We start from the raw sequence: 16,281 nt of genomic DNA on the forward strand, positions 1-16,281 counted from the left end.
GATTTTATAATTTGCAACTAGGACCGCAGTCATTTTTATTGAAGTCACCTTAATTCCTTAGTATAAATAAATAAACCAGATACATGAATTAGGTAGACATCAAAGATCTACTTTACCCTTACCTTAATTACTGTTTCAAAACTTAACAAGGAAGCTGGGTAGCTGGGTATGGTGGTATATACCTGTAATCCCGGTGTTTGGGAGACTGAGACAGATTAGAGGTCTGCCTGCCTTTGCTATACTAACGAGACCTAGTCTCAAAATATAAAATACTTAAAAGTTAATGAAAGTGATAATAATGTTTAAAAATTCAACTGCATTATTATATCTGTCTTAAAAATGACAATGGTGACAGGGGCTATGAGTTTCCCTGTCTCCCTGAACACCAGTTAAACATTGCCCTGGGTTTAGTCAGTAACGGTTATAACAGTAGTACAATTTGAAAAGTTCAGCAGTTGAGAATTTATGACCATTCAATAGAATGGTGGGGTGTAGTGGGGGTTGGTAGTGAGGGAGATTTTGAGCTTTCTGAGGAGTACTTTTTGTTGCCTATTAACATTTTCTTTGTCTTTTTGTTATTAAGATTGTCTTGGCATTAGTTTTCCATATCATTTGCTAATTTTTTTTAGTGGTCAAATGAGTGAGTCATCAACATCACAAGAGCAACCCAAACCTGATCAGGTTCCTGGCTTTCATTTGTTTTTAACTATTTATGAGATAATTTGAAATTCAGCATTCTTAGGAAAATTGTGATTCAGTATCTTACTGAATCACTTAATATTTCCTTTTAGTTGAAATATTCTGCATGAAGCTTTGATAGAAATGTGGAGTTTGAAGGAAAAGGGTCAAAACATGGATCATAGTGACTTGCTTCTAGCTGGATGGCATGCCTTAATTATAGCATAATGTCTTCTTGTTTTGGTTTGAGGGGGGAAGGTGGGGGAAAGGCAAGGTTTTGCTGTGTAGCCTAGGCTGGCCTAGGATTTGTAGTGATCCTACTGCCTCAATCACCCAAGTGCTAGGATTATAGGCATGTGCCACTGTACCTGGCTAACAAGTCTTTATAACTGAATTTTTTTTTTTTTTTTTTTTTTTGGTCTTTTTGAGACAGGGTCTCCCTGTAGTCCCAGCTGTCCTGGAACTCACTATGTAGACCAGGCTGGTCTTGAACTCACAGAGATCCGCCTGCCTCTGCCTCCCGAGTGCTGGGATTAAAGGCGTGTGCCACCACGCCCGGCCATAACTGAATTTTAAAACGCAACTACTTTGTATAATTTTATTTAGAATGATATTTACTCATTATATGACATTTTTTTGGGGGGGAGTGTTGAGACAGGGTCTCCCTGTAACCCCAGCTGACCTGAACTCATTATGTAGAGCAGCCTGGCTTTGAATTCACTGAGATCCACCTGCCTCTGAGTGCTGGGACTAAAGGCGTGCACCACCACGCTCAGTTCATTATGTGACATCTTAAAAAAATAAAGCATTTGGTGTATCAAAATGTGCCAGTTATCTCAATCCTCAGGTCCTTTTTGATACCATTTGCTAACACTTTTTACTTCAGGAGAATGGAAATGAAGACAAAGAACAGGAGCAAGACTCTGCAGAAGCAAAGGAGCCTATTGAGGTAGAGTTGCCATGCATAATCAGATATTAATTTAAGAGAGTAAACTAGATGGGCTTTCTTTTTTAAACAATATTTTATTTATTATTTTTATTTTGTGTATGAGTGTATTGCCTGCATGTGAGTGCACCTGTGTCATGCAATGCTGCAGAGGTCAGAAGAGGGCTTCGGATTCCCCTGGAACTAGAGTTAAGGACGGTTTGTAGCTGCTATGTGGGTGCTGGGAATCGAACTCTGGTCCTCTGCAAGAGCAGTCAGTGTTCTTAACCGCTAAGCCATCTCTCCAGCCCCATAGGCTAATTTCTTATGAAGAAGGAAAAGAGAAATAAATATGGGTGTTCAGAAAGATAAAACAGCAAATACAAAAGGGAAAATTCATGTTGATTATTAAGCCAATTGGTTTTTAGGCTTTTTTTTTTTTTTTCAGTTACAGGAAATTCCCATAGGCAAGTAAATTATTTGTAAAAAGCTATTACAAATTACAGATAAACAAAGACTGCTTTCTAAAATCAGAATGGTTACTTTAAGAACCACCAATTTTTAGGGCAACTTCACTGTTATACTGAAAATGTAATTTCCACATTAATTATCCAGATAACTGCATTTAAAAATACAAAATTACAATGATGAAGAACACATTTTACAAAAAGCAATTGGAAGCTGGAGAGATGGCTCAGCAGTTAAGAGTGCTTTGTTACTCTTGCAGAGGACCTGGGTTCAGTTCCTGGCACCCACATGGCAGTTGAAAGGGACCCAACGCCCTCTTCTGGCCTCTGCAGGCATCACACTCAGTGTGCACTTACATACATGCAGGCAAAACAATCATGCATATAAAATAAAAATAAATAAATAAAAAAGGAGGCAGTTGAAAAATATTGCAAGAATTCACATTAGGCTGACTAATATTAATTTTTAATTCTATAATAATTGTATCATTGCCAGGCTTGGTGGCACATGCCTTTAACCAGCACTCAGGAGACAGAGGCTGGCAGAGCTCTTGAGTGTTCCAGGCCAGCTTGGTCTACAAAGCAAGTTCCAAGCCAGCCAAGACTACATAACAAGACCCTGTCTAAACCCCCACCCCAAAAGTAAATATCCTGTTATTATTTTTAAAGTAAATCAGCAAGAGTATTAAAAATGACTTTACTGTCATCATAAAGTTAATGTTTAATTTCCTCAACTAAGATGAAATGTTTTTCTTTCTACCACAAACATAGAAGATATTTCTAACAATTTTTGTTTGTTTGTTTTGTTTTGTTTTTTGATACAGGGTCTCACTATGTAGTCCTGGCTGGCCTGGAGCTCCCTATGTAGACCAGGCTGATCTTAAACTCCTGACGATATGCCTGCCTCTGCCTCCAGAGTGCTGGGATTAAAAGCATGCACCACCATGCCTTGTCTTCTAGCAATTTTTGAAAAGTGGCATTTTCAAAGGTCAAATTTTACTATAAAACAATCTCAGATTATATTTGTAGAAAGTATCGTATGATTTAGGATCAGTGTACAACTGGAATGATACTTCAGGCATATTATTTCATTGGCAATAGGAAGATACACAATATATCTTATAATGTGAATGCAGTAAAAAACTTGTGATTTGCTTTTAACACACAACATTAAATCCTAGGAAAAGGAAGTAGGGGTATTTAGTAACTCCTACAAAGTAGTTAACTCCCCTTTAATTGAAAGATGATACAGGTTTGAGGAAAAGCAACTCATTTTGAAATTGGTGTTTCTTTGCTTCTTTCAAAGAGTTCACAAAGTCCACAAAGGGTACCAGATGTTTCTGCAACAGAGTCCAGCAATCATGTGATGGAAGAAACAAAGAATGAAACAAAGTCTCCAGGTAGAGAACTAGCCTTTCTCCCTATACAGTAGAATCTAAAACTGACACTGAATTTTCGTGTGGGATGCATTCTTCGAGGTTTTATATGTCAAAAAATATAATCCCAGGAGGATCTTTTAAATGTAATTGAGGCAGTAGGTTAAGGTAAATTACCTCATCTTTTACAAATGTTTTTGAGTTAACTTCATGACTAATTTGTCTTCTATTAATTAATTAAAGAGAAAAATTTACTAAGAGAGCTAAGAGATTTCTATCAGACAACATATTAACGTAAAAAATAAAATGAAGAATTCTACTGACCTTGTCTGCTTACTCTTTTTGATTCTGTTCATTCTTGACGACTCATTTTTTTTCTACGTGACCCAAAACTTGATTAGACATATTCTCTACCAAAATTTCATAGAATTACACAAATTGAAAGTTGACAGAATCGAGGCTGGAGAGATGGCTCAGTGGTTAAGAGCACTTGCTGCTCTTGTGGAGGAACTGGGTTCGATTTCTAGCATCCACATGGTGGCTAACAATTGTTTGTAACTCCAGTTCCAGAGAATCCAACACCTTCTGATCTCCTCAGTCATTGCACTATGTGGATGCATGTGTATGTAGGCAATACACTCATACACAAAGTAAAATAAAAATTTTAAAAAGAAACGACAGAATCGAAAAGGCCTCAAATGTATAAACATTCATCTCTTTCATTTTCAAGTCCAGATTCTTAGTGAAATCCTGTACCAACAAAAATATTTTACAATATTTAAAATTTAACAATTTCTGTATAAATTCCCTTTAATTCAATTTCCAAGTATTGGGTGTTTAATATGTGTTTGTCTGGGCTAGGCTGAATTAAAAAATAATTATAAAAGTAATTTTATGCTGACAACAAGAGTGGCACAAAGAAAAAGTTCCAGAAATACCTCAGGAGGATTAGAATGGACATTTCTTGGGGGGAGGGGCATGCCCTAAGGTTACCTTTCCAACCCATATAAACCCCAATAAAAAACCTGCAAAAAATTGAAAAAAAAGAAGTAATTTTAAACTACATAATTTCTATATAAATGCTAGTTATAATTTTTCAGTGTTTACTTTTTCTGAATTGTTTTTCTTTTAAATGAATTAAAAGCAATTATTTATTATTGTTCTTATTGATCTACATCATAATATATGCATATTAAGAATTAAACTTTCCAATCCTTAGTTTGCCTTTTTGTTCTTTAGATTTTTTTTTTTTAATGTGTGTGTGTGTATGCTTTTGTGTGTGCTTTTGTGTGAGAGTGCCTGTAGAGTTCATCGTAAGATGGTGTTGAATCCCCTGGAACTGGAGTTATAGGCAGTTCTGAGCCACCTGATGTGGGTGCTGGGTTCCAAATTTGAGTCCTCTGCAAGAACGGCAAGCACTTTTAACCACTGAACTATCTCTCCAGCCCCTATCTTCCTTACTTAGTGTTATTTTCAGTTTTCTAACTTTTCTTTTTATTTATTTAACATGTGTAAGTGTGTGTGTGTGTGTGTGTGTGTGTGTGTGTGTGTGTGTGTGTGTGTATGTACATATGCACACCTTGGCTGTAAATGTCTTGGCCCACGGAGCCACTTTGCCAGCCCCAGTGCTACTCTGTTGTCCTCTGGTTTCCCAATTTTTACTTCCTCCTTACTACCCTCCTACCAATAATACCCCATAAGCACACTCTGTCTTTTCTTTAATCTGTTGGGCCAGCTTTATATATCAATTCTTTCATTTTAAACATGCCAGACAGTATTATGATCGAGGTACTTGATTTTAAATTTAAGTAACTGTTTACTTTGATTAGTTTGTGGTCAAATTTGTACTTGCAAGACGTCATGCATATATTTTACTGGGAAATTTATTGCACCCACCCTCCCTCCCAAATATAATCAAGACTTTGTTAACATTCCTGTTCCGGTGCTATTTCCCTGGCTGTCTTTCTATGTGTAGTGGAGGGAAGTATGCTCTGTTTGTTGGCTTGAGTTTTATTCCTCTCAGTATATCAGTGTGTGTGTGCACACGTGTGTGTGTGTGTGTGTGTGTACTGAAAACGCCATGGTTGCTTGATAGGATATCAGATAAGATGCAGTGCTCTTACTCACTCAGTAATGAATTGCAGTTAAACCTTACATTCAGAATATCTTTTAGCATAAGTATGCATATATAACATACAACATATATATGTAAAAGAAGTGCTGCAATTTCAATGTGTCAAAGGAAGTGTCACAATCCTTGTTATATACTTGACAAAATTAAAATATTATCTTGCCAAGCAGCCTCTAAAATGCACTCAAATATCTTTCTTTGAATAGAACGTGCTGTGGTTAAATGTACCGTGTCAGTTCTTTATACCAGTCATTTAACTTTTCGGGCTATGAGTTTAATTTGGACTTTCAGAAATCCTTTTAAAAAACAAAAACAAAAATCTATTGGTTTTCCCAGATCTATTCTATTTGCACAAGCTCTAAGATTAACAAAGTTCTGTAGGAAACTCTGTTTTCCTGTATCAATTGCATTTCAATTCCAACTGTTTGGTAGAGCTTCTTTTCCTCCTCCTTTCTTAGCAAACATTTGCATTATGTTGAGAAATCCTGATAAGTTCAAAGCAGCTACGTTTCAGACAGAGCCTGTATTTAAAGAAGGATAGCATACAGTTTGTTGAATAACTCTGCTGGGTTAGTTTTCACCAGTAGCCAGCCCCAATAATGTTATCAATCATTAGGAAGAGCCTGCTAAGATTTATGATAATGTAGATTATAATTAGTGCCCATTTATATCCTTAGATAGATTTTATATTTGGTTATGTCTATTCATTGCAGGGAATTTCAAAGTCACTTTTAATGCCGTTTTTTAATTTATTATTTTTTTTATTTGGGGGGGTCTTTTTGAGACAGGGTCTCCCTGTAGCTCCAGCTGTCCTGGAATTCACTATGTGGACCAGGCTGGCCTTGAACTTACAGAGATCCACCTGCCTCTGCCTCTAGAGTGCTGGGATTGAAGGCGTGCGTCACCAGGCCCAGCCCCTATTTTTTTTTTTTTAATGTGTATGAGTGTATTGCCTGCATGTATGTGAGTGCACCCATGTCGTGCAAAGCTGTGGAGGTCAGAAGAGGGCTTTGGATTCCCCTGGAACAGGAATTAAGGATGGTTCATAGCATCCATGTGGGGCTGGGAATCGAACCTGGGTCCTCTGCAAGAGCAGTCAGTGCTTTTAACCACTGAGCCATCTCTCCAGCCTCTTATTTATTATTTTTATTTTATGTGTATGAGTGTATTGCCTGCATGTATGTGAGGGCACCCATGTCGTGCAAAGCTGTGGAAGTCAGAAGAGGGCTTTGGATTCCCCTGGAACAGGAATTAAGGATGGTTCATAGCATCCATGTGGGTGCTGGGAATCGAACCTGGGTCCTCTGCAAGAGCAGTCAGTGTTCTTAACCACTGAGCCATCTCTCCAGCCCCCTCAAAGTCACTTTTAAAGGCTAGAACTTTCAAATTATGAACAAGGAATTCTTTGGGTACCTACCTAATTAGTTGAAAGTATTTATGCCTCAGTAGGTCTTTGTATGTTAAAAGTTGACTAGTGGCTAAAGAGGTAAAGATACACATGTCAGGGCAGTGCTTGAAAGGCTCTTAATTCTAGGAAGAGTTTAGAAAATTGATCTTGAAAAAAAATTATAGTGCTTAACTGGTATATACTGAGAAATCAGTCATTATGTACTGAGTGAGTATGTAAATGAAGGAACCAGTCTATCAGTAAGAGGTTTAGGAATGTCTAAGCTCAGACTCCTGAAAAACCTAGTACCCACTGGAAACTATATTTAATTAAACCTCTAAATTAACTTGCCCTTGGGGCAGTTCTATAATTTCTGATCCTTGAATTCAAAAGTCACCCAGTCAAAAGACAGCTTCAAATAGAGTCCTGATTTGTTGACCCTGCTATTGCTTTGCCTCTTTCTCTTTTCTTGATTTTATGGCTCTAAAAGAGAAGCGTTTAACTAGAGTTGTAACCAAACACATGTCTACTTTCATTCTTCGTGTCTGTGGGAACAATGCAAGCACTAGGATTATTGCTTAGCAACCCGTAGTGGTTTAGTATGCTGGAGGAACACCAGTAGGCTGCACTGAACAGAGAGAACACCCTCATTTGTTTGGGGCTTTACTAATGAGCCATCACAGATGGGTAGTAAGTTGCTATGCATGTAAAGCCCTCTTCTTAAATCAAGCAAAGTATATATGCTTTAGTTTGTGCTGGACATATTAAGAGAAAAGACAGTACATTGAAGTCTGTAGACTTAAAAGAATTGCTCTTTCACACTCATCTAAAATAAAGACATAGCATTATATATTAATAAGTATTGTGACTGACTTAGTTTCATTGTCTGTTGCTATGATAAAATACTCTGACGAAAGTAATTTAAGGGAGAAAGAGTTTACTGACTCACTCTTCCAGGTCAGAGTCCATTGCATGAAAGTCAGTGGCAGGAACTGGAAACAGCTGGTTGCTTTACATCTACAGTCGAGAGCCCAGAGCATGTATGCCTGTGCTGAGTTTGCCTTCTCCACTCTTGCACAATCCTGGATCCCAGTCAAGGAATGACCCTACCCAGTGTGGGTAGGTCTTTCCACCTCAATTGTACAATCAAGATCACCTCTCACAGGCATGCCCAGAGTCCCAGGTGATTCTAGATTTTTCTCAAGTTGACAATCAACACCATCACGGTGACAAAGCAAAATGTAGACATCCCCTACCCACTTCCCTTACCAACTGATTAATTTATTTGCAGATTCAACTGACAAGTGAGAGAGTGCCTTTTGCTGCCCTCCCCTCAATTTTCTCTTCTTGGAATGAGAGAACTGGCCAAGGAGGAAATCAAAACCTTAAGAGAAGTTCGCAAATCCTATCCACCACTGGACTCAAGATGTTCTATATATGAGCTGTCAAGGGTTTCTTCATAGGTTGTTTAATTTTTCCCTGGGGAAGAAATAATTTATTCCAGAGTATTGGTTTTTCAACAGTTTTTAAAGGCAGCAACCCTCCCTTTTTTTCAAAGCCCATTTTTAAATAAAATCTTATACTAGTCATCAATTATGCAAAATCAGTTGAAGCATACTTGCTCTGGCCATGAAGGATGCAAGAAGTGTAGAGTCCTATGACTTTTGAAGTTCCTTTTTTTAAAAAATTTTATTTTTATTACTTTTTAAAGTTTATGTATATGAATATATTGGCTGCATGTATGTGAGTGCACCCATGTCGTGCAATGATGTGGAGGTCAGAAGAGGGCTTCAGATTCCCCTGGAACTGGAGTTAAAGATGGTTTGTAGCTGCCATGTAGGTTCTGGGAATTGAACCTGGGTCCTCTGCAAGAGCAGTTAGTGCTCTTAATGGCTGAGCCATCTCTCCAGCTCCTTGAAGTTCCTTTTTATGGTCCTGAGAAGAACAATTCAAAAACCACTGCTCTACAACAAGACTCTTATATTGATGGTGATATAAATTGGTACCAACTACTCTGGAAAATAATTTAATAATATTTCATCCAACTGTAATGCTTATACTTATGACCACGTGTTTTGGTCCTTCCTGCTGCTATAACAAAATAATCACAGACTAGGGTAACTTATAAACAGCATAAATTTATTGTTCACAGTTATGGAGGCTGGGAAATCTAAGGTCAAGGCACTAGCAGATTTGATGTCTAGTGAGGGCTCAGAATTTGCTTCCACATGGCACCTTGAATGTGGTATCCTCTGGAGGAGATAAGCACACTGTATCTTCAAATGGCCAAGAGGTAGAAGGGGCAATAAAAAGGGCCTAGCCAGTTCCTAAGGTTTTAAAGACATTTTATGTGTATGTGTGTTTGCCAGCATATGTTTATGTGCACCATGTTGTGGGGACCTAAAGACCCCACCTTGCATAGGTCCGAAAGGAAGTTACTGGGGGCGTGGCCTGGCTTGCTTTGAAAGTCTGAAGAATACTTCCGCACTGCTGAGGAGTGCATGATCAGCGCATGACCATCCTTAAGATACACCCTGGGGGGAGGGGGATTTCCAGGTGCCTTTATAAGCTTTGTAACACCTGCAATAAATGAGTCCCTGCTTAACTAGACTCCCTGTTTCATCTGAGTGTCCCCAGTACTGGGGGCGGTGTGGGCTGGCAAACGACGTGCTTACTCATCCCCAATCATCACTGCCCTGGGGTCGCGTTTGAACCCCCGGCACATGTTAGTGCAGGTACCCACAGAAGCCAGAAGGCAGGATCAGATACCTGGAGCTGAAGTTACAGGCAGTTCTCAACTGCCCCATTTAGGTTCTGGGAACTGAACTTGGGTTCTTTGCAAGGCTGGTAAGTGCTCTTAACTGCTGAGCCACCTCTCCAGCCCTCTTCTAGTCCTTCATCCTTGACTTAATCACTTCCCTAGGTGCCTTACCTCCTGATACTGTTATGTTGAATCTTAGGTTCCAATATATAGATTTTGTGGGGATATAAACACTCAAACTAAGCTGGGCATGGTGGTGCACACCTTTAGTTCTAGTACTCAGAGAGGCAGAGGCAGGTGGATCTCTATAAGTTCGAGGCCAGCCTGGTCTCCATTAGTGAGTTCCAGGCCAATTGGGGCTACAGGGAGATCCTGTCTCAAAAAGACCAAAAAGAAAAAAAAAGTACTCAAACTATAACACCCTGCAATTAAAATCTCAGTAACGGGCTGATGAGAAGGCTTAGTGGATAAAGGCACTTGCCACTGAGCCTGATGATCTGAGTTGGATCCCCAGAACCCATACGGTGGAAGGAAAGAACCAGCTTCTGAAAATTGTCCTCTAACCTCCACATGCATGCCATGACAATCAATCAATGTAAAAAAAAAAAAAATCTCAGTAATATACTTTAGAGAAACCTAAATAGGCACATAAGGAGACACATGTAATAATTTTTGCATTAAGATTATCTGTTATAGAAATAAAAACAAGCTTGAGCTGGAGAGATGGCTCAGTGGTTAGGAGCACTGGCTGCTCTTGCACAGGAACCAGGTTCAATTCCCAGCACCCACATGGCGCCTAACAACCATCTATAACAACCATCTGTAATTCCAGAGGATCTGATGCTCTCTTCTGGCCTCTGAAGGCATTGCATGACACAGGTGCACTTACATATTTGTAGGCATGCACTCACACATAAAATAAAAAATTTTTAATTAAAAAAATAAAAACAAGCTGAAAACAATCCAATGTCTTAAAAAAAACGATAGAAACATTACAATACAGTCATATGACAAAATATTTTGCCACAATGAAAAGTACATAAGGTAGCTATAGCTATCAATCTAGATAAAATTTCCAATAATAGTATTAAACATAAGAACAAGGGCTGGGCTGGGTGTGGTGGTGCATGCCTTTAATCCCAGCACTTGGGAGGCAGAGGCAGGTGGATCTTTGTGAGTTCAAGTCCAGCCTGAACTACATAGCAAGGTCTCAAAAAGACAAAAAAAAAAAAAAACCCAAAAGAACCAGGGCTGGAAAGACAGCTCAGTAGTTAAGAGCACAGAGTTCAATTCCCAGCATGCACATGGCAGCTAACAACTGTCCATAACTCCAGTTCCAGGGGATCAGACACCCTCTTCTGACTTCTGCAGGTACTGCATGACATGGGTGCACTTACACATATGCAGGCAATACACTCATATACATAAAAGAATAAAATTTAAAAAAATTTGTTTAAAATAAAAACCATAGAATATAGATGCACAGAGAGGATAAGTACAGAACTATATTAGAGACATTAATATGTAGATAATTTCTTAAGCCAAAATTACATACATGTCTGTTTAGCATATTATAATTGTATTTGCAGGCCTTGAATACTTCATATTAAATAAGGTTTTTTAAAAGCTACTACACTGAAGTTGTTGTGCTCTGAAGTTGGCCTCTTTCCTTTTTTTTTTTGCAGTAGTAGTTTTTATTGGGCGTGATTAATGATTAAGACATGTCTCAATAATGACTTTTCAGTTGTATTAAAAATTAATATAGAAAAAAATCCCAATAAGTTTCTATTTTTCCTGCATCTACAAAGTAACAGAAGCAAAATAACAATGCAGAGCCACGATCCTATTTTGGGCACTTATATTCAGTGGGTAATATCTAAAAAGACTCAAACGACTTCATCTCCATAGCCATGTCAGAAAAAAAATCTTAAGATTGCCATTAATTCTTCCATTCCAATCATCTCAATAATCATGGGTATAGAAAAAGTGTCTGATAGCTTAACATTCAGAGTGTGAGTTTGGAACCCAGGGACAAGATAGTTGTACTAGGAAAAAAGCCTTATAATTCTATGTACTGATGTCATGAAAAATAAGTTGTTTTCAATCTCAGATACTTTCAAACTTGCTTGGAAAAGCAGCTAAGTTTGGGTAACTCCAGTTCCAGGGCCAATGCCCTCTTTTGGCCTCCGTGGGCACTACATGCATGTGGTATGCTTATATGCATGCAAGCAAAGCACTCATACACTTTAAAATAAAAATAAATAATTAAGTAATTTTTAAAAATACTGAGTGTGGAGCCAGGCATGGAATCCCACCACTTGGAAGGCAGAGGTAGGTGGATCTATGTAAGTTCAAGGCCAGCCTGGTCTACACAGTGAGTTCCAGACCAGCTGGGGCTACAAAGAGACCCTGTGTCAAAAAAAAACAAAAACAAAAATAAATAATAATAATAATAATAATAATCCCAGCACTCAGGAGGTAGAGACAAGTGGATCTCTGTGAGTCCAGAGCCAGCCAGGTCTACCTAGTGAGTTCCAGACTAGTCAGGGCTACATAGTGAAACCCTGTTCAAAAAAGCAAAGAAACAAATAAACAAAAATATGGAAGCCGTTAGATGGAATGCCCCAGTTGAATGTGCCCTCTGAGTTTAGTATAAAAATGTCTCACTCCCATCTCCTCAGATTCTCCAGACCCTGATCTAATCTTTTCTCCTGCATCTTCTAGTTTTCTCTCCACCTCTTACCTCTCAATCTCTAAATACAGTCATGTGAAAGATGAAAAGAAGGAAGAGATAGAGAAGGAGGGAAGGAAAAGAGGGAAAGAGGAGGGATAGGAGCCAGAGTTGGAGGTCAACCAGAGGTACATAGTGAGAGCTTATGAGAGAGAGAGAGAGAGAGAGAGAGAGAAACACAGAGAGAGACAGACATGAAGACACAGAGAGAGACAGACAGAGAGAGCAATAGCAACAGCTTAATCAATAAAAGCAGTGAGCTGCTGAATGATTTCTGATTAGATCAACAGAAAATTCCTTTTATGGGGTGATTGTTGTCAGACTTTCTGTTTTAGCTGATGGTATCCCAATGTACCATGCACAACCATTTTGAGTGGGTTGGTTGTTGTTAAATATATTCTGAAGCTGTCGATTAAACTCTGTCTCTAGAATTTCTTACATTTAATTTTTTTCTTCTTAGAAGTGCAGCCAAAATCCTCAATTGATTTAACAAAGGATTCTCATGCAGTTTCAAAGAATGTTGTGATTAGAAAACCTGCAAAAGTGATTTTTGGCACAGGTGAAACTGAACTGAAATCAAAGACAGTGCAACCATGGAAGAAAAATCTTTGTGAGAGAATGGAAGCAAGGGCCCAGGCAATGCAGCAGAGAATGCTAGAGCAGGGGGCCCTGAAGAAGGAACAAGAGCAAAAGATTGCAAAAAAGCTCCCTGAGGATAACTTGGCCAAAGAGTGGTTTAACACTGAAAGCATGACTTTGACCACCCGTGTGTATCTGCTGGATAACCTTCTACCCACCTTGATTCCTGGTGTAGAACAAATGTTAATGCAAGTAGAAAAGAAGAAACTTTTGACCAAAGCAGACATTCCAGCCAAGTTTGACCCAATTAATTATTTGGGGGAATATTTAATGAGAAATAATACTCATTATATCAAAGATCCAGGAATGTCTGGTTACCAGAGGGTGATGAAAGATGTCATGGAAGACCTGAAGATACATGTTCCTGATACCATCAGCCACAGGTACACTTTGTTGTGTGTCCAACTGATGATCTATCTCCTTTGTTGAAAAGCTAGTAGAACAATAGCGTGAGCACAAGCAGAGCTTGAAAGAAATAATTCTATAGTTATGCAAGAAATGTTTGTTGGCTGGGGGTGGTGGCTCCCACATGTAATCCTAGCATATGGGAAGCTGAAGCAAGAGAGTTGCTTCAAATTGCAGGCCAGCAGGGGCTATGTGGCAAGGCTCTGTCTCAAAAATAAAAGCATTAATTGAACTACTACTACGTGCTTTGCTTTTTTTCAAGGCACTGTGAGGACTAAGGAAGCAAAATAAACTGTTTTCTTTTTGGGACCGTGCTGCTATGCAGTCTAAGTTGACCTCAAACTCACAGATAGTCTCCTGCCTCAGCTCCCCAAGAGTTGATGTTGCAGATGTTATTTGGACTTAACTACCAAGATAGTTATTTTGACTTAACTACCCATGCTAGGACTTCAAGTTTATAGTATTTCTGTATTTGACTCTGCACTGGAAAGTGAAGTGTATGAGAGTTGAGATTGCTTACCAGTTTAACTCCAGATAGGCAATACAGTCTCTTGAGTCAAAGCTACAGTGCTAGTTTTCCTTCTTCCTTTCAATTTTTATATTTCTGACATCTTTCTCCTACCTAATTGCATTGGCTATTACATTTACTACAGTGATACATGATAGTGGCTATACTCTTGCCTTACTTATTACTACTTTACTCAAAATGCTTCTACTGTTACTGCCTCACTATGAACAGCTTCTTTCATATATTAGTTCCACTCTATTTAGATCTAAAATCAAATATTTTATTATGACAAAAAAATTATGTAGGACCCTAGTTGAGGAACTATTGACAGTTGAAACTGAACTGAAATCAAAGACAGCACAACCATGGAAGAAAAATTTTTGTGAGAGGCAGAGTCAGTTTTCTTTAAGGGTGTGACCCTGTACGTTGACAGTGCTCCAGTGGATAGGCCCATATCCATGAGTAGATGGGTAATATAAATTGTATTTAGTGAGTTAAAAAAAAAAAAAGATGACTCAGAGTTGGGAAGGGGTGGGGAGGTGGAAGAAGAGCTGGAAGAAATTAAGGGGAGGATTGGGAATGAATATGATCAAAATACACTATATGAATATATGAAATTCTCAAATAATTAATAAAAATATTATATTAAAATTATGTAGGGGCTGGGAGTTATTTCAGGAGAGCACTCACCTGATATAGACATCCTTAAATTTGATCCCCAGTACTGGAAGAGAAAAGGTATGTAATTTTGTCCTCTGAGGTGATTTTTTAAAATTGAGACTTAATTTTGTCAACTACTTTTTCAATACCTGGGGAGATGATCATTTGATGTCCCCTTAGATCCATAATAAGGAACGTTATTAGTAGATATCCTAATACTGAACCATTTTGGAAATCTTAAAATAAATTTCACTTTACTGGTATGAATTTGGTTACATTGAAATATGCTTTCTACTAATAAGGCAGAATAAATATTCCTTTCCTTTTAATTACATACTTTCAGGGTTGGGGAGATGTTTCAATGGGTAAAGTGCTTGCTGTGTAAGCATGAGGACCTGAGTTTGGATCCCCAGAACTCATGTAAAAGCCTGGTACACTGGCATACACCTGTAACCTCAGCACTGGGGGGCGGGGGTTCAGAAACAGGAGGATCCTAAGATCTTAATGGCTAGTCAGTCTAGCTGAAACCTGAAACTTCAGGTTCAGTAAGAGAGACCCTGTCTCAAAACTAATGTGGAGAGCTATAGAGGAAGACTAAGCATCAATCTGGCCTCTACATGTGATGTACTATGTAACAAACATGCACATGTGTGCACACACGCACACACAGATTTTTCAGGATATCTGAATGTTTCTACCTATCAGTGGTCACTGCTCATGGCAGCAAATGAAAAGTTTTCCATTTTAAGGAATGGTTTGTGTTCAGTACTATTTTGAATGCAAGGATTTATATATATTAATGCATTTTAGTCAGTCAGAGTGTTTAATATGTCCTTAAGTTCAGTTCCAGGGGATCTGAGACCCTCTTCTGGCCTCTGCAGGCGCCAGAAGTGCATGTGGTACACTTACATACATGCAGGCAAATCATTCATACATAAATAAAAGTTTCCCTTTAATAATTCCAATGAATTGGGAAGTTTATTTTATATAATATACATCTTTTTTATTTGTTTGTTTATTTGTTATTTATTTGGTGTGTGTGTGTTCAGGTTCTCACATCCATGGCACCGCATGTGTAGCTTGTGAAGGTCAGAGGGCAACTTTTGAGAGTCAGTTCTCAACTTCCGCCTTGCTGAGGCAGGGCCTCTCATTTCTGCTACTGGGCTGCATACTCCAATCTAGCTGGCCTGTGAGCTTCTAGGCAATTCTCCTGTCTCTGCCACACCCCACATTTTTTATTTTTAATTTAAAAAAATGGCACAACAGTTAAGAGAACTGGGCAGAGGACCCGGGTTCAGTCCCCAGCACCCACATGTCAGCTAACAGCCATCTATAACTCCAGTTCTTTGGAATCCAATGCACTTTTCTGACCTTCATGGACATTTCACAAAATGGGTGTACTTACATACAAACAGGCAATATACTCATACACAAAAATTAAAATAATAATAAATAAAATATTATTTAAAAAATGTCCCTAAACCCAAACAGCAATGATACTTGTAAGGGAAATGGCATATACACGTAGTTTTTGAGACAGGGTCTCCCTGTAGCCTCAGCTGGCCTGGAATTCACTATGTAGACCAGGCTGGCCTTGAATTCATAGAGATCCA

At 38.6% G+C, this 16,281-nt stretch overlaps 1 protein-coding gene across 1 annotated transcript in view; it reads left to right on the forward strand.

Annotated features, from left to right (window-relative positions):
• The first annotated feature begins 1,569 nt into the window (after positions 1-1,569).
• Positions 1,570-16,281, forward strand: part of Efcab5 (EF-hand calcium binding domain 5) — a 134,958-nt gene continuing 120,246 nt past the window's right edge. The window contains exons 1-3 of the mRNA XM_029561475.1: positions 1,570-1,627; positions 3,377-3,470; positions 12,917-13,478. Coding sequence (XP_029417335.1) covers positions 3,437-3,470; positions 12,917-13,478 — 596 coding nt within the window. The 5' untranslated portion in view covers positions 1,570-1,627; positions 3,377-3,436. The remainder of the gene's footprint in view (positions 1,628-3,376; positions 3,471-12,916; positions 13,479-16,281) is intronic.

This window comes from Nannospalax galili, unplaced genomic scaffold (genome assembly GCF_000622305.1).
Source record: "Nannospalax galili isolate Female #2095 unplaced genomic scaffold, S.galili_v1.0 scaffold212, whole genome shotgun sequence".
NCBI classification, from domain to species: domain Eukaryota; kingdom Metazoa; phylum Chordata; class Mammalia; order Rodentia; family Spalacidae; genus Nannospalax; species Nannospalax galili.